Below are 19173 nucleotides of genomic sequence, written 5' to 3' on the forward strand. Positions count from 1 at the left end.
TACCCTAGGGCCTTAGTGCCCTCTGCTAAATATTCGTCATGTTGATTGCTGTTGCAGAGGAACACAGAGACCGTGAAGAAGGCACATGAGTTCTTTAACTTGGCTCAAAGTAAAACATGTTATTATCACTCACACTGCATCATTATGAAACAGTTCCATAAACCTATCAAGGTGGTAAGGGGCTAGAAAATACAGTCTCTGTAATGAATAAAAAAGTATTAATATGTAACATGAATAATAATCATTACTTTATGTAAGTCATTAAATATTATTGTATCTCCATTTCCTCATCTATAAAATGGAAACTATATAAATATCTACCTTCTAGTTCAGTTCTGGGAAATGTAGAACACTGTAAAGTGTTCTAAATATTCCCTACATGATGAGCATTCTTACTCTTATGTGTTTATAATCACTAATATTTATTATTATTACTAATAATATTGTCATCAACATAATTTAGATTTTTAAGTATTTTATTCAAATGACAATAAGCACTATATTAGTTCTTGCTTTTGGATTGTATGAAAACGAAAGTTTAGGTTGAAAAGATGATAAATTCTTAAGGTACTTTTTACTTCGTACTAGAAATCTATCGTTTTATTTTGTTTAAATTTTGAGAATATCGTCACACAAATGGAGACATCTTTTTTTAAATTCTGCATACTAGAACTTAAAAGCTTCCATTTGAACATGAATAAAAAAGAAAAAATGAGTTAAAGTGTGATTATGGGATAGAATAAATGGGCGGTATAGTGTTTGCCAAAGTTTTAGCGCCATCCTAAAGTGACTCCTAAAGACTCGTGGAGCTTACTCTTCTAGAGACATTATTTGATGTCTACATGTGGCCAAACATCCTGGCAAGTTGGCTCACACCTGTAGTCTCAGCACTTTGTGAGGCCGAGGCGGGCGGATCACGAGGTCAGGAGATCAAGACCGTTCTGGCTAACACGGTGAAACCCCGTCTCTACTAAAAATACAAAAACAAAAAATTAGCCAGGCATGGTGGCGGGCGCCTGTAGTCCCAGCCACTTGGGAGGGTGAGGCGGGAGAATGGGGTGAACCCTGGAGACAGAGCTTGCAGTGAGGGGAGATCGCACCACTGCACTCCAGCCTGGGCGACAGAGAGAGACTCCATCTCAAAAAAAAAGGAAAAAATTTGGTTGCTCCTTCAGAAGTCTTGTTTCTATCATGCCGAACATATGGATATATACAAATATACAAAATGTGTGGAACAAAAATATGGAGGCCCAGACAACTTACAAATTTTATTCTAATTAATTTGGTAGTTTTAGATATACCTAATTTGTGTTCTGATATTAAGTGAGCAAGGATAGAATAGAAAAATTATAAGACATAAGTTTCTACTTACTGAATGAATTAGTAATGCCTTTTATTTTTATCATCACCAACTTTATTTGCTGCTATAGGAAGTGAATGAGTTATGATGATAAAATTGATGACACTTCTAGTTCATTCAATGAATAAAAATAGTGAAAGAAATTAGTGTATATTTATTGTTATTCATGGGCTATTATATTTTTTAGTTAGACTTTAGCTTGGTAGCTTGAGTCTGTTACTAATTTTATTTCATTTACTTAGCTCAATTTATTTATTATATTTATTTATCAACTATGCTTTGATATTAAGAAAAGACAAAATAAACTTTTAAAGGATTCATTTATATGGGCATCTCCAAATTCAAAGGGATGATTGTTTTCAATCTAAACTTTAAAACTTAATATTTTATGTTTAGATATCTTGTTAAAGACTGTTGCTACAATTCAAGAAATTTCGCACTATCATTTAATAGCATGTGTTGAGCTCTTTAATCCCTTTTACATATTGAAATTACCAAAGATGTGCCATGACTGTCCCAGAGAATACTTGAACCCAGTCACCTCCATTTCTGAAGGATTAAAACAAAATCCAAAAGAGGAGAGAGTGTATCAAATAAGTCACTGTTGAGAAAGAGAACAATGAGAAACATGTTCTCCTTCTTTAATAAAACTCTTTTTTTCCATTCTTCCTTTCAATTTTATTTTCTTTACAAAATTAAAAGTTTGGATTAAGTAATTTCTAGACTCATGCAGCTCGCTGTTGTTTGACTATTTGTCTCCTACAGAATTCACGTTTTAGAAACTTAATCACAAATGTAACAATGTTAGGGGGTGGGGCCTAATAGGAGGTGTTTAGGTCATGAAAGCTCCACCCTCAAGAATGGATTAATGCCCTTGTAAAAGGGCTTTTGCGAGTGGGTTCACTCTCTTCTGCTTTTCTGCCTTGGGAAAATACAGCATTCTTCCACTTAGAAGGAATCAGCATTCATGATGCCATCTTCGAAGCACAGAAACTGAACTCTAACCTACCAGTGCCTTGATCTTGGACTTGCACAGGAACTGTGAAAAATAAATTCCTGTTTATTACAAATTCCACAGCCTCAGGTATTCTGTTACAGCAGAACAAAATGGACTAAGGCATAGCTCTTCTGTTCTATAGTCATTGTACAATGTGCTAAATGTTGCATAAAGTGCTAGCAATAACGCTTTTAGTGGTGTCAAGCATCACTACCATTTTGCAAATAGGCCTATAATATTTCTTCCTTTATAACTAGGGAGTTTTCCAGATTATGAGTGAAACCAACATCATCATTCCAAGGTTGCGCCAAGACTTCTTGGCCTGCCTACTATTGGGAATTAAATGGCTATCTTATATGTCTGTGAAAATTTCTTGTAGACTTGTCTTTATGTCTTGAATTAACATAAAGGATCACTTCCCTCCATTTCATAGATGACAAGATATGAGAGAACATATTTTAAGGTGCATTTTAGATATTTAATATATGTAGGAGGGTTAGATTCTGGATATTTAGATATTTCTAATTTTTCTGAAAAATTTCTCCAAAATTACCTTTGTTTTTCATTATATACACCAGAAAACTAAATAAAACCATCAAGAATATAAATTGGATTTCATGAAAATTAAAACTTTTGTTCTTTATATGACACTATTTTAAAAAAGGCTACGGCCTGGAAGAAAATAAATGCAAATCACATATTTAATAAAGGACTTTTATGCAGAAGATACAAAGATGTCTCAAAACTTAAGAAAACAACCCATTTAAAATATGGGCACGAATTTTGAATAGACACTTCAAAAAGAAGATACATAGATGGCGATTAGGTACATACAGCCATTGTCATTAGCCATTACAGCAATCTAAGTTAAAATTTCAATGTGATACCACTGCATACCTATTATAATGGCTGTCAAATAAATACAAATAAAATTAATGATGTCAGGTGCTGCCAGAGATGTGGAGCAACTTGAACTCTCACACACTGCTGGTACTAATAAAAAAAAAAAAGGCACAGCCACTTTGGAAAACAATTTGATAGTTTCTTAACAAGGTAAATGTAGGCATATCATACAGCTCAATAATCCCACGCCTAAGTATTTACCCATGTGAAATAAAAACTCATGTCCACAGAAAACCTCTATGATAACTACTTGATAGAAGTTTTATCTGTCAAAAACTGGAAACAACTGAGATGCTCTTCAACTCGTGAATAGACAAAAACAACACAAAACTGTGATATAGTCATTCAAGTGGAATATTAATATAGAAAGGAAAAAACTATTCATAAAAACAGCAAAATGAAGGGATCTTCAATGCATTATGCTAAATGAAAAGAGACAACAGACTCAAAAGGCTAAAAATACTGTATGATGTTATTGGTAGGATACACTCAAAAAGGCAAAACTAAAAGGAAAGAAAACAAATCATTGGATGCTAGAGACTGAGAATGGGGTGGGGGTGGGAGTGAGAGGTTTTTGACCACTGCATTAATTATCTATTGCTTGTAACAAGTTACGAGCTTAAAACAAGAAACCTTTATTATCTCATAGTTTCTGTGGGTTAGAAACTGGGGCATAGTTTAGATGAATATCTCTGGCTCAAGTTCTTTCAGGAGGTTGCTGTGAGTCGTTCAGCTCTTTGCAAACTGCATTGTCATTGGAATGCTCAAATGGAGAAGGGTCTGCATCCAAACTCTCTTACATGGTTGTTGGGCAGAATTCAGTTCTTCATGGGGCTTGGACTGAGGAGCTTAGTTCCTTGCTGGCTGATTAGCCCACTTCCCTGACATATGTATTTCTTCAGAGGGAGCTCATTAACAAGGTAGCCAGCTTTTCTTAGAGAGTGTTTGAATATAAGAGAGGACACCCAAGACACAAGCTACTGTCTTCTTAAAACCTAATATCAGAAGTGACATCCCATCATCTTTGCTAAATTTCTGTTTACTAGAAGAAAGTCACTAAATCTAGCTCACACTCAAAGGTAGGAGATTATAAAAGGCATGAATACCATTGGATAGGAATCACTGGCGTCCATTCTAGAGGATGCCTTGCCTAGTTAGCCCTCTGGACCTCAGTGATTCATATTTCTCCCACATTCAAAAGACACTCACTTCTTTCCTGTTCCCAAAAGTTTCATCCCACTGCATTATCAGTTCAAAGTCCAGAACTTGAATTATCTGAAGCAGGGAGCCATCTTGAAGTCTGACTACCACAACCACAAAAAGGAGGTGGGGGAACTCTTTGGGGTAATAAAATTGTTCTGTATCTAGATTGCAGTAATCATTAAACAGCTGCATTTGTTAAAAACTCATACAGCCGAACATTAAAAGAAGATGGATTTTGTTGTATGTAAGTTACTTCTTCATAAAAAAATTGAAAAAGAAATTCAAAAATACAACACAGACCACACACACACATTACATAAAATTTTGGCCAAATGAATGGAAGTGTTGGCCAATATATTAATAAAATATATAGAATTATGTTTGGCACTAGAAAGCAGCATAATCATTTCTAATTATATCATTGAAAAATTATAATAACATATATACATGTATTAATATAGTCTATAATTTTCATATAGAAAAAATGTTATTGAACAGAATGTATAATTATATGAAGTCTTTCACAGAGAGAAGCTTATTCTAAATAATATCTTTTTCTCCTCCTTAATATTTGTTTTCATTTCTTAAACAGATAATTCATCAATTCAAGTATTAGGGAAGATGATCATATAAATGCACTGTTAAGTTTTTCTCATTTTGTTCACAAAAGAACTACTGGAATAACTTTCCATAAAATGCATTTTTATAATCACTTTTGAAAATAATTTACCTCCAATAAGCTGAATATAGACTGTGAAACAAATTCAGTATTCCTTCTTTTTTTACCAATTCTGAAAAGTGACGGAGGTGGGGCCGTGGGATCCTGTTACTGTGCCCTGTTTGCACAGCTGTACCTCATTGAATGAGGGTTGTGTTACACACAGTTTGTGATAGGAAGTAAATGCTTTTGAAACAACTAAAAAGACAGATCTTTAACCTCCACCTTTATGGATTCTTTGTTTCACCGTTTAGCTTCTGTAGAGGGTATAAGGAAGTGGCTCCCAATATATATTATGACTCTCTAATGGAACCTCATCTGATTAGCTCATCCTCTTGTTAACTCATTTTGTGGATGCATTAGAATGAATTTTTTAAAAACAAATCCTGACAGGTCAAAAACTAGACAATGTATTGATTTTTAATGAAGGTTTATAAGTCATAAGTTATAAAATGTTCAGCAGTGGGTATGTTCTAAAGAGAAAATGGTGCTTAGATTACTTCAGGATCTCTATCTGTAAGCGGTTTTTAAACTTTAGGGTATTCATCAAATTTATTACCTCTTACTCAACGTCCACCTAACATCTGAAGATATAAAGTGCCACAAGGATCTTTGTATATTTCTTATGTACAGCCATTAGGCTTATCAATAAACCAGATAATTTGGTTCTGTGTTATTTCAAAGATTATGACTGGATATTTTTAGAGGTCATTATGATGAAGTAGTTCTCTTTTGTGTAAGAACAATTTCCTTAATTGCTAGCATAGAAATACAATGTCTTTCCTACAAGTGATTAAAATAATTAAATCACCAACCAATTGGGATCTAAATTCCATATCTGCTGATGGTTGATGGCAATACATGTTCCACTGAAAAATATATGACTTTAATAAAAATGGCATTTGTTGTCTGTTTATAATAAGACTAACCATAATTCTGTTTATAATATTAATATTACTTATTATACAGAATTAAGTCCTTCTTATATCTATGATCTATCATTTGTTTACCAAGACCTTTTTTCTTTAACAATTTTGTTTGGTAATTCTCTACACAGACTGTTCAGAGAACTTTCATTTTGAAAGCAATGGCCAAAATTTACCCAGATAGAATATATATATGTATATATATATATATATATATACACACACACATACATATATATGACCATGATTTTCATAAAAACTTCTAAAATTATTCTACTATGTACTATGCATTTTAACTGTCAGTATACGGCAACTGCAAAGAAAATTAACCTGATATTTCCAGTTCTAAGTTCACTGTTTAGTTCCTATACATCCAAGCCTAAAAGATATTTCTAACCTATACTGGCAAGGATATGATGATCATGTCACATAGCTAATGCCATTTCCTGGATTTGTAGCAAAAGACTAAACATAAGTTACTTTAGCTAAGAACATTTTTTTTAAACTGAATAGAGTATAATGTGACATTTTGATCTATAATTTTGTTAGGAAATGAAAAATGGCAATACAATTTTAAAAATATGAGCAGAATAAAAAATGACTTGGGCTATTCTCTGTCAACTACTTAGGGGATCAATGCAGTGTCATATTTGTTGTAAAAATTTTTTTAAAAGCCACTCTTCTTTGGAGTCTGTATGAATTCCAAGACAGTATGAGAGCAATCTGTACAGTGCTTGATGAAAATAAACAACAATCATTTTCTTTTTTTATGAACACAAATAAAACTATGTGGAAAAATGTAGAAATGGTTTAGTATTTTGGTAAGGTATGGGAAAACCATAGGTAACTGTTAGCTAATATCTTTTTATAGATAAAAGAGTACCTGAGAACTTAGTGCAAAATATTACTATGCTATGCTTTGCTTCTTATTCTGACAGATTTTGAGACTACTCAGAAAGCCATGAGGAAACAATTTCATTAATATTTTATTCCAAAATTTCCATACCAATTTCTCCCATCAGACAATTTTTCTTTAGTTAGAAACATGTTATCACACACTGAAAAATCATCACTATCCGTTGAGTGTATTGTCACAACATTACCAGCTAGCTTTTATAATCTGTCATATTATAATATGTTAGCAAAGTATAAATTTTGGAATTAATGTCAGTTTGTTGGAGGCATTTAATTATAACATATAAACTATACATATTTATTGGCTATGCTCTCATTTTTATTTATTTACAACGTATACAGTCTCTGGTTCCAAAAATTATTTCAGGCAGCATATTTTAATTATAATTATATTGGCCAGCTTTTACAGAGATGTTCCAGATTTTTCTTCCTCACTCAACAGAGAAGCATGCATAACTAAAAATGGAAGTTGTTTTGTTCTTATTCTCATGGCTCATTGCAAATTATGTGTTTTGCAGAAGTTAATATTATGTGGGCCGGACACCAAACACATCATAGTTCTGAAGACTATAACTTATCCACAGCACTGAGACAGTCTGTCCTCCAGATATATACTTCCTGGGTAAGTTGTATGAAATGGAATAAACATGGCAATCCAATTTGTTTTTAAGTCTCAGCTATTTCTATTTCCTCAAAAAAAAAAAAAAACTAATAGAAGGTGTTTTACTAAAATGCTTCTTTCTTCTTTCTAAAGCCAGATGCTAAAATCTTTCTTTTCCTTCTGTAAGGCCAGACACACATGAAGCAAATGCTGTTTTTCAATAGAAGCATTTTATTTGACCCAGAAACTCAAAGTATACGGAAATGTGAGAAAGTGAATGGCTATTTTTTAATTTACTGTAACCCAGGAGGGTGATGTATAGATAAGGTATCTCCATTCAAATATATGTAAACAAGGATTTCAGTAAAAACTTTTACCAGTTTTTTTTTTTAACTCTCTAAAATCTAGTTGAATGCTTTGCTTTTTGTTATCCTAATAGATCAATATCATGATCCAAAAATTTTTGGCTCTAAAATATTCTCACACAAGGAAATTACAAGATTAATGAATACCAGAAATAGCCTCTACTTGTAGAGTTCTTTTGACTCATGGGGAAATCCTGATCTACTTGATAACATCCCTTTTTTTGTCATCTTCCTTGCTTAGCTCTTCTTGGTTATGAAAATACATGATACTGAAATGTATGTTGAACAGTGAGCTAGAAAGTCAGAGTAACTGATGTGTAAAATCAGTAATCATGTATACTTAATATTGGTGTGTAAAATCAATAAGCTATTTATTAACTATAAATTATAATGATCAAACATTTCCATGGTTCAAAATACTTTGCAAGGTACTTTTGTTAGATACCATTTAATAAGTATGTACTATGTGCCACTCTTCTAAAATCTCTTTATATATTGATTTACTTCATCTTCAAAACAGCCTTCATACACAGAAATTATTATTGCTCTTATTTTAAAATAGTAGAGCTGAGTCTATAGTTCAGTCACACCACTAATAAAGGAAAAAGTAGAACTTGAACTCCTGCAGCCTGGTTCCAGGACCCCTGATCTTAATCTCCACACTCTAAATGCTCTTCTACATGCCTCCATATTGTTTTTCACTTATGTTATCTTTTCTGATTCTCATAAATAAGCCTATGGTTCTCTAGATCAAGTATTATCATTCTCAGGGAACTGAAGATCAGTGAGGTTAATTACAGAGCTAGTAAATGATAAAGCCAAGTACTTGAAACCAGATGTTTCATAAGCCACAGAAAAATACACTGGCATGTGTGCTAACCCAAACAGCAGCATAGGCAAAACAAATCTATAAGCCAGGGATGGTACTAATACATTTCCTGGAATGGATCTTAACAGGAATTCACCCTCAAACTCCCACACCATACACCTGTGGTGATGCTTGTACTCTTTTTCTAGAGCTGCCATAAGAAGATACTACTAACTGTGTAGCTTAAAAAAACAGAAATTTATTATCTCACTGTTCTGGAGGCCACAAGTCAAGTCAAAATCAAGGTATTGCCAGGGCAATGCTCCTATAAAGGCACTAGGAAAGGATCTTTTCTGGTTCTCTCTCTTAGTTTCTGGTTCTTTCTGGGCTTGTGACAACATAATTCTTATTTTCACATGGCGATCTTCCTGTTTCTTTGTCCACATGTCCTTTTTAGGAGGATACCAGGCATATTGGTTTAGGGACTCGCCATACTCCAGCATGACCACATCTTAACTAACTATTTCTACAACAACCCTATTTCCAAATAAGGTCACATTTAGTGGGTATTAGGGCTCAGATTTCAACATGTGAATTTTGGTAGGGAAGGCACTATTCAAGAAACACTTCTAAGCAATATATGTGGAAAGTAAATATGTATATATTCATAACCTATAGCTTATGCTGGAACTCTGGATGATTAAATACAAACAAAATCACTGCCTGTTTTACAGCTGCATAGTTCAAGACTGGACTAAGGCTTCAGAACAGTTAATGGGGAGAAAAACAGGGCATGTGATGGAGGAAATGGGTACTGTTCATCCTCCCTTCTTGAGAAATTGCTGCATTAATACAGCCTTTTCAAAAGGCCGAATATATAGGCTGGATATATGGCTGATGAAAATTACAGTCTCCAAAGTCTTTACTGTCTTCTGAATTACATATTTCTCTCTTATTAAAGACAACTGAAATCTCCAGTAGTTGCATTTTCAAAGAGAAAGCCTCCAAGAAAGGAAGTAGCTGCATTTGAAGTTGCTCTGGGGAAATCAGTGCAGTTAGTTAATTAATTACCTGAGGAATTATCAAAGGGAAAAATTATCAGAGCATCATTGACTTCAGAACTAGAAGAAATCTTGGAGATGATATATTTAAGTCATCTATTTTCAAAGCTATAAATATGAATCTTAAAGAAGCCCACAACATCAGTATTGAACAATGTCAAGTTGGAGCTTGAGTCCAGTTTATTGTAATCTCTGTCTTGGTTTCTCTTGTGTCCTTTTCTTTATTAAGTCAATACATACAAAGTAACAAAGCAGCAAAAATCTATGTAAAATGAGGCTCACACTTGTTTTATTGCCAGAATAATTTATCTTTACAAACTCATGCCATGTTGTTAGGGAATGTGCTGAATAAGGAAACGAACATTGAGAATGCATGACAAGCTGCTAAATATTTTTGGAAGGGGAATGCAGGAACTCGCATGGTGGGAAATGAGATATAGGGATTGTAAATCAGCCTGGATTCTTACCTAGCATTTCTAGGTCCCTTGGAAGATAGGAGAGATGTTTTAAGGGCCTGTGATGGTTAAAGGCTTCTAAGAGGACTTTCTAGACATCAAAATTATAAAGCACACTTCAGGTCTCTTCATTTTTGTTGAGTCATTTGTTAAGATTTTCCTCACCAACATTGTTACATAAGGCCTATAATTTAGCAGTTACCAAGGTAACAATGTATTTTAGGACAAATAATAAATGGGCCACATCTCTGAAAAGAAAATTGATTTGTGAAATGAAATGTGAAATTAAGCTCATTTCACACTGAAATGTGAAATTAAGTATATTTCTTCCATATTACTACGAAAATTAGAACAGCAGAACTTTTGAAGAAGTTACACATAAGAATTCGACTTTCTAGAATTTCTAACCGTATTATTTGCATTTTAAGCCAATTTTAAGCTTAATATTACTAACCAAAAAAGAGGGCTATTGATAGAGTGTCATTTTAAGTGAGACTTCTTTACTGCATATACACTGCAATATATGGTTTTGCATGCCACTTCAATCTTTGATTATACATCTTACTATCATGTCTTAAGAATAATACTCTACCCAATTTGCTAATAATAAAATAAATAATAATAATAAAATGTGTTTAAATTCATGGATGTCATATAAAATATAACAGTATCAGGATTATAACTTCAGTTTTTTCCTGACATTATAGATAAAGTACTTGAATGCTGAAATTTTATATTCAAAGCAAAGCCACTAAAGTGCGTGAAAAAGAAAATACTTTATCTGGATGGAACTCTAAAGCAGAAAAAGAACATTAGGGATTAAACATACAAAATCCCAACTAGTGAAATCTAAATAAAGTGTGGAATTCGGTTAATACTAATGTACCTGTGGGTTTCTTAGTTGTGGCAAATGCAGCATAACAATGTGTTAGCAGTAGGGGAAACCAAGTAAAGGATACAGGACAACACTTTAAGAGAGTTATTATTATTGCAACACTTCTGAAAATATTAAACTATTATAAAATAAATAGTTTATTAAAAAACACAGCTACACGTGCATGTGTACGTGCTTATACTCAGAGCCACTATACATTATATGTCTACTATAGAAAAAATAGTAGAATGAGCCATCAACAATAGACATTGTTTCCTGGGAATCCTAGAGTATTATAAAAAGCAATAAATGTATCAGCCAATATTACTTTTAATTGGATATTATCTTAAAGAAACTCTTCATTTTTTCATTCTTTATCCCTCAACCCATCACCCACTGTTTCCTTTTCAGACCACCATTCGAATGAAGCTAAATCTGCCTATAGTTTAGAGAAAGGAATATAATATACTCCTTATTACATGCAGAGCTAGTCAAAACTTGGTTTCGTCTCTCCAGTTTCATCTTCCACACACCCCATTTTCATCCCATCTCCAATTTAATGATTTTCACTTCTCTCAATCTACCATGCCATAATGCATTGCTATTTCTTTGCACATGCCATTACCTCTGCCTGGAAAATTATTTTCCCTTTACCTCTCATTGTTCTATCCTTCCAAAAAAAAATTTTTTTTTTTTTGATAAAGTGTCACTCTTTCCCCCAGGCTGGAATTCAGTGGTGTGTCTCAGCTCACTGCAACCTCCACCTCCTGGGTTCAAGAGATTCTTTTGCCTCTGCCTCCTGAGTAGCTGGGATTACAGATGGGCACCACCATGCCCAGCTAATTTTTGTGTATTTTGTATAGACAGGGTTTCGTCATGTTGCCTAGGCTGGACTTCAACTCCTGGCCTCAAGTGATCCACCTGCCTCAACCCCCCAAAGTGGTGGGATTACAAGCATGAGCCACTGCGCCCAGGGAAGATTTTGGTATTTGTTTGGTTGTTTGGTTCCATAAAACCCTTGCATTTATCTATTGTAGTAGTTAATACTTTTCATTATTGTTATTTATGTTGGCCTGTAAACTTTCAAAGCAATTAGTCTATTTTTCACTGCTGTATACCTAGTATATATGTGTCTACTACAGAATTAGTGGTTAATAAATGTATGTTACATAAATGAATGAAATAAAAAGTATTATAGTTGTCAAAATAAATTTGGCAATGGAAATATTTTTGCTAAATTAACTAGGGTCAGGCCAATGTGAAACTAATAAAAGGCACAATGTGTGAAATAATTTAAATCTGTCATTTATTTAAATATTTTTATTTAATAGACACTCCAAAAATTACAGTATAGGATATATAATTTATTTACCTTTTGCAATAAAATATATTTGAACATATTTGTTTTATCTATAAAGCTAGTATTGAACAGAAAATAGTGAGCTAACTGCTTTTTTTTTTTAATTGGCAATTATTTTTTATTAGCAATTAAAAAATAAAAATACAAGTATTATACCCAATAATGATTTCAGGGGCAGCTAATGTGATAGATAGAATGTTCCAGGATATTTTCTTTTTTTTTTTTTTTTTCATGTTAGATATTTATTTATTTATTTTTTTTTTAATTTTTTAAATTTTTTTATTTTTTTCTTTTTTTTTGATTTTTTTGAATTTTCTTTATTATTATTATTATTATTATTATACTTTAGGTTTTATGGTACATGTGCACAATGTGCAGGTAAGTTACATATGTATACATGTGCCATGCTGGTGCGCTGCACCCACCAACTCGTCATCCAGCACTAGGTATATCTCTCAATGCTATCCCTCCCCCCTCCCCCCACCCCACAACAGTCCCCGAAGTGTGATGTTCCCCTTCCTGTGTCCATGTGTTCTCATTGTTCAATTCCCACCTATGAGTGAGAATATGCGGTGTTTGGTTTTTTGTTCTTGCGATAGTTTACTGAGAATGATGATTTCCAATTTCATCCATGTCCCTACAAAGGACATGAACTCATCATTTTTTATGGCTGCATAGTATTCCATGGTGTATATGTGCCACATTTTCTTAATCCAGTCTATCATTGTTGGACATTTGGGTTGGTTCCAAGTCTTTGCTATTGTGAATAATGCGGCAATAAACATACGTGTGCATGTGTCTTTATAGCAGCATGATTTATAGTCCTTTGGGTATATACCCAGTAATGGGATGGCTGGGTGCGTTTGTCATTAATTTATTATGCTTTGAGAGAAATACTAAATTCTTTGAAAGCAGTTAGCTCACTAGCTCATCTAGAACTAGTGAGCTAACTGCTTTCAAAGAATTTAGTATTTCTCTCAAAGCATAATAAATTAATGACAAACGCACTTAAGTTAAACTACTAGAGTGAGTGAATTTTTTAGCTCTGTCATGTCTTTCCACCTTTAAAATTTCTATGTTCTCTAGGTTGGTATTGAAATTAATTTTATAAGTGTAGCACAGTATGTTTATAACATATTAGCAACCCTAAAAAAGGTAAATTTTACCCACCATCAGAAAAAATAAATACAATTGGGCTGGGTGTGATGGCTCACGCCTGTAATTCCAGTACTTTGGGAGGCTGAGGCAGGCAGATTGCTTGAGCCCAGGAGTTCAAGACCAGCCCGGGAAATATCACAAGATGCTGTCTCTACAAAAAATAAAATAAATCAGTCAGGTGTGGTGGTGCTACTCAGGAGGCTGAGTGAGATGTGAGGATCACTTGGTCCCTGGAGGTCGAGCTACAGTTATTCATGGCGGCTCCACTGCACTGCAGCCTGGGTGACAGAGCAAGACCCTCTTTCTCAAAAAAAAAAAAAAAAAAAGAAAAGAAATATAATTATAACATCAAATTCTGAAAATCTCATTAAAACAACCACTATTACATTATCATATAGAGAATATATAAATCAATGATGATCTTATTATATTTGAGCATAATAATTTAAAAATATATTCATTTATATTTAGGAAACAGTAAATAGCAATTGATTAGAAATAAGGAAAACTGAGTCCCACGCTAGCTTAGTTGTTTACTCACTTTGCTAATTTGAACCGATCAATTAATGTTTGAGTCTCAGTGATTTTGCATATGAAATAGACCTCTTAATATTTACTCCGCCTTCTCATATGGTTATTTTGAAGATCACTTTAATTTATGAGTGTGGAAATTCTCTGAAACATATCAAGTATGATTCTTACGTGTGACATTATTTTTATATTACATATAAGATTGCAGAGAAACCTTAGTGAAATCTCAGATCTTTTTATTACATTGTACTCCCTGCCAAACTACATAAGCAAAGACTGTTTTTCAATATGTGGGAGTTGGATTTATACAAAGACAAATGTGAACAAATAAAGATACAAGAAACTAACAACTTTGATGTAATGCATTTGAATGCACTGGGGATAAATTCTCATAACTCTTTGTCACAAAAGGAAAGCATGCATTAAGCCCCCATGAAGTAAAGAAACAAAACTTCTCTCAGAACTTTGCCTCGGAACTCCAAGGCATTCTTTCTTCACCGTCAACCAGCATTTAAAGATGACTAATAAGACAAAGTTTATGTCCATTAAAGAAATGAGGCTCTTGGATAGTTTGAATCATTGCTAGTATCAAAGAATAATGCTAGCATGTGTCAGGAAAATGGAATTAATTATTCTGTAGCTTACAGAAATATTCAAAATCATTTTGCAATTTGGTAAAAAATAAAATTATTCTCTGATTTTCAGTATTTTTCTTTACAGAGATTTGATAGTCATTTATAGTCCTCCTAAGGAAGGATAAACAAGAGGAAGCAAATTGAGTTCTCTCTAAAGTTGCATTGTCTTATTGCCACATATTTAAAATATACAAGTGGCTAAAAATTTAACCTCCTTTATGTGTCATTGTTCTTATTATGATAGTGCATCACCCATTTTTTTCCACATATACTTTTGACTAGCAGGGCCAATCATGGGGGCAGAGATTGGGGATGTAAAGATAAGTAAGAAGTGAGCTTGTGTTCTCAAGGTGATGGTTTTGCTTGGAGGGAGTCATGTAAGTGAACAGCCATTGCCACAAATTTTGAAGGTTTTAGAGAGAAGTGTTTTCACTGAGAACCGCCATGGGTCAAGGGAAGCTTCACAGAAGAAATAAAGCTTGAAGCAAATCTGTAATGAATAAAATTTTGCAATGGAGGAGGTTGTAGATAGAATATTATGTAGAAGGACAACATCTGTAAAAACACAAAATTATAGAAAAATATAATAAATGTTAGGAATAACAAGAAAAATCTATGGTGTGTGTATTAATTTCCTGGGGCTGCTGTAACAAAGTACCCAGAGCTAAGTGGCTTAGAATAACAGAAATTTATTATCTTACGGTCCTGAAATCTGGAAGCCTGACATCAAGATGGCAGCAGGGTTAGTTCCTTTTGAGGTCTATAAGGGAGACTCAATTCCATGCCCCCCACCTAAATAATGGTGGTTTGCAGCTTTGGTATTCCTTTGCTTGAAGATGCATCACTGAGATCTCTGCCTTCGTCTTCATGTGCCATTCTCACTGTGTGCATGTCTGTCTCTGTGTCTAAATTTTCCTTGTATATAAAAAGACAAGTCCTTCTGGATTAGGGCCCACCTAATTAACTCATTTTAACTTGATTACCTCTATAAAGGTGCTGTTTCCAATTAAGGACACATTCTGAGGTACTGGGTGCCAGGGTCTCCCATAGCATGTTAGTGAAAATCAATTCAACTCATAACAGTATGAGTGTGGCTAGAATATAGGATGTATAAAATGGTGGAATGGGGTAAAAAGGAAATGGTTAAGTGCATAGAAATGGGACCAGAAAGATAGGCATAGGTTACTTAAAGATAATGACTTTCTAAATAGAAACACAAACTCTTATTTCAAACATAAAATCTACGTAGATATGTCTTAAGGACAGAGATCAACACTCTCTATCTATAATCAGGTAATTTTGATCTATGTCATTACTAATCATAGACTTAAGGAACGTGGCACATGCTATTTGATTCTTCAATCTTTAGTTTCTGAATTCGGGTGAACATTTTTTTAAATTGCTTTTTCTCTAAAGTAATATTACAAAAACAAATGAAAATCCTAGAAATATGTACATTAGTAACGTTCATGAAATATTTTTGAACTATTAAAATAAAGTAGACATGAATTCTAGAGTTCAAAAGTTTTTTTGTTTTTCATTTATTTAAAAGTAATTTTACGCTTACTGTTCAGCCATTTGCTTAGCAGCTTACTCGTGGAGTACTTTACTCTCTCACCTCCTACATCTTCTGTTTGTCATTGCCTCCTCGCTTTACTTACCCAGTCCAAACTAAGAACCCTAATTTCCATGACTCTGTGAAGCACAGTCTGCATCCTCTGCTGAAATCCTGTGCCTTGAACTCTTCAGGCCATGAGTAAATCCAGTCATCTACCCTCTTCACTCCCACATCCAGATTGCTGAGTGCTGCCGGCTCCCTCTTGCACCAGGTTGGCAATTTGGTGACCCTCCATGTATGGATTCAGATCCAGCTGACCCCTAAACACTGCGTACCAAGCCGTGAACATGAGACTGCCCTATTTTCTCCTCTCTACCTTGGGGAAACTCTTTAGAAATTCACTGTCTCCTCAAGATCTCTTCCCCACTGCTGCCTCTTCAACATATTTAAAACCTCAAAGAGAAATGTGAGAGTTTTTTTTTTTTTTTTTCAGTTTTCCTTCTCTGGTCTTCCCTGTTCATACATCTTCAGTTAAAACTCATGAACTCACAAGTAAACATGCATTCTTACCTCTAGTTTTATAGAAAATGTTCACCTCTCTTCAGTTGGTCTAATCCTTAGGTTGGTGACATCGCTCTTACCTTATTGTTTTTTTTCTCTTGGACTTTGTCCTATCAAATACTCTTGGCATTTTCCCTCTTCCTTTCAACTGGCTCCTTCTGAATAAGCCATAAATATAGTAAGATCTCTCACATTAAAAAAAATAAACAGGTAATATCTCATCCCTCATCCATTGTTTTATTGAAGGAATACATTCAGCTGTCTCCTTTTTTTGTTATCAGAGAAACATAGAGGTAATCCCTCTTTTCATTTTGTTACCTCCTCTGGCTGATTCCTAAACTTACTAACTTGGGTTTGTGAACTTGAGAACTGCATTCTAGGCCTACTGTTCTGCTGATTCATCCCTGCAAATTCCATCTCACTTCTTTTTTTTCAGTTCCTGTCTCACTTGGACCCTAACTGGGAGTCTTCTCTCTGTCTCTTAAAAATTTCTTATCATCTCTGATGATGCTAGGTACCAGATCTTTTCCACCGCTGAGTCTGTCCTGTTTCAGCCTCATTTACTGCAACTCCTTCTGACTTCTCATAGAGTTGCATCTTTGGCTATCTTCCCACTGTGGACACACCTGCAAGCTAAATAAAATTGATATTTGCATGACACCCATATCAATAAGTTCAACCAAGACACTTCCTGATTCCCTGAGATATAATTCCAGTCAGACATTTCCAAAGTCTTACTCAATAGCCTCCTGGACATACACCTTATAGACCCCAACACGACATTCCCCAAGTTGAACTTTACAACCTATTCTTCCTCCTGTTCACCTTCTTGGTGAACAATATCACCAACAGACAAGCCAGAAATCTGGGTGTCTTCTGACACTGCTACATACCTCTCAACTCCTATGTTTAACAGCTGCCAAATCCTTAAATCTGTTGCATGTACTCTATCTCTCCATCCCCATGACTACTGCTGTGATTAAATATGCATCACTTTTCTCTGGGCTATTGAAATAGGTTCCAAACATATTTTTATATTTTCTATCTCTTACTTGCTTAAAAAGATGTGAATTGTTTCCTTATGCCCAATCTTCTTGAAATGGCTCCCTTCTCTGGTGTAGCCACTGTCTAAATTCTTTTTCTGTGTTGGCTGTGGCGAGGCACAGACATACCGAAGACTCGCTGATGAAGGCTATCAATTGTTTCTTGAGAAAAATACACACTCTCCCACGCACACAGGCTCACACGTTGTTATAGTGGCATCAGGGGATTCATGGATTCCCTGAGGTCTGTCAAGAAATCCCATGGTCCAGCCTGATTTCTAGCCACACTACTCTCCAACACCTTCTACAATAGCAAATATGTTTAGCTCCCCCTAAATGCCATATTGTTTCTTGCTTCATGATACTGTCTCACACAACCCCTGCTCGCCACGTTCACTTAGTAAAAGAATAAAATCCACTCATCTGCTGTCTGTTAGCCTTAGATCACCTTCAGGCTTATACTCATTCTTTCCTCAAACACATAGGTCTGGGTTGTTTTTCTCCATTATAGCCTTATTATATATGACTTCTACAAGACAATAAAATAATCTAGGGTAGACAGTGTAATTTAAAGCTAAAGAAACTAAGAGTCAGAATGACATGGGTTTGAATGCATGGTAGATATGGATGTATTTGGTAAAGGGTATCATGTCCCTAATCCAGCTACCAAGTTACTCTGAGTTTGAGGACGGAGAAATTTCTTCAGTCAAGTTAGTACCATATAAAGATTTATAATGGAAGTGGCCTTTAAATTGGTTTTATAAGTTATATAGGATTCAGAAATGCAAAGTTTGGAGGTAGAGAAGAAAGGTGAGAATTCTCCTACCTGGACCACATTTACTAAGCTGCTTTCAATCGTAAAAATTAGAACCTTGATTGTGTCATTAGATTCTTTTTCTAGAACTGTATTAATCATAAGAAATTATCACTCATGTGATTCATGTGAATTATTTCCTCACCTATATTTTTTGTTAGAAATATGGTATTTTGGAATTCATAGTGAGCTTATTTTTCCATTGGTCAGTTCCTCATATTACCGATATGTAAGATTTAGCACACTGTTTCATAAAATGAGTTTTCAGAAAATCTAATCCTATGGAAAACTCATCAAGAAAGTATTCTGTGTGCTAATAGACTTGTG

General features: G+C 34.3%; 1 protein-coding gene across 2 annotated transcripts in view; it reads left to right on the plus strand.

Moving 5' to 3' along the window:
- AGMO (alkylglycerol monooxygenase) overlaps window positions 1-19173 on the plus strand; it is a 417125-nt gene that overhangs the window by 160187 nt on the left and 237765 nt on the right. For both annotated transcript variants that reach the window (XM_063667515.1, XM_063667516.1), the window contains exon 5: window positions 7541-7644. In XM_063667515.1, coding sequence (XP_063523585.1) covers window positions 7541-7644 — 104 coding nt within the window. The remainder of the gene's footprint in view (window positions 1-7540; window positions 7645-19173) is intronic.

Source organism: Pongo pygmaeus, chromosome 6 (genome assembly GCF_028885625.2).
Source record: "Pongo pygmaeus isolate AG05252 chromosome 6, NHGRI_mPonPyg2-v2.0_pri, whole genome shotgun sequence".
Taxonomy (NCBI): Eukaryota; Metazoa; Chordata; class Mammalia; order Primates; family Hominidae; genus Pongo; species Pongo pygmaeus.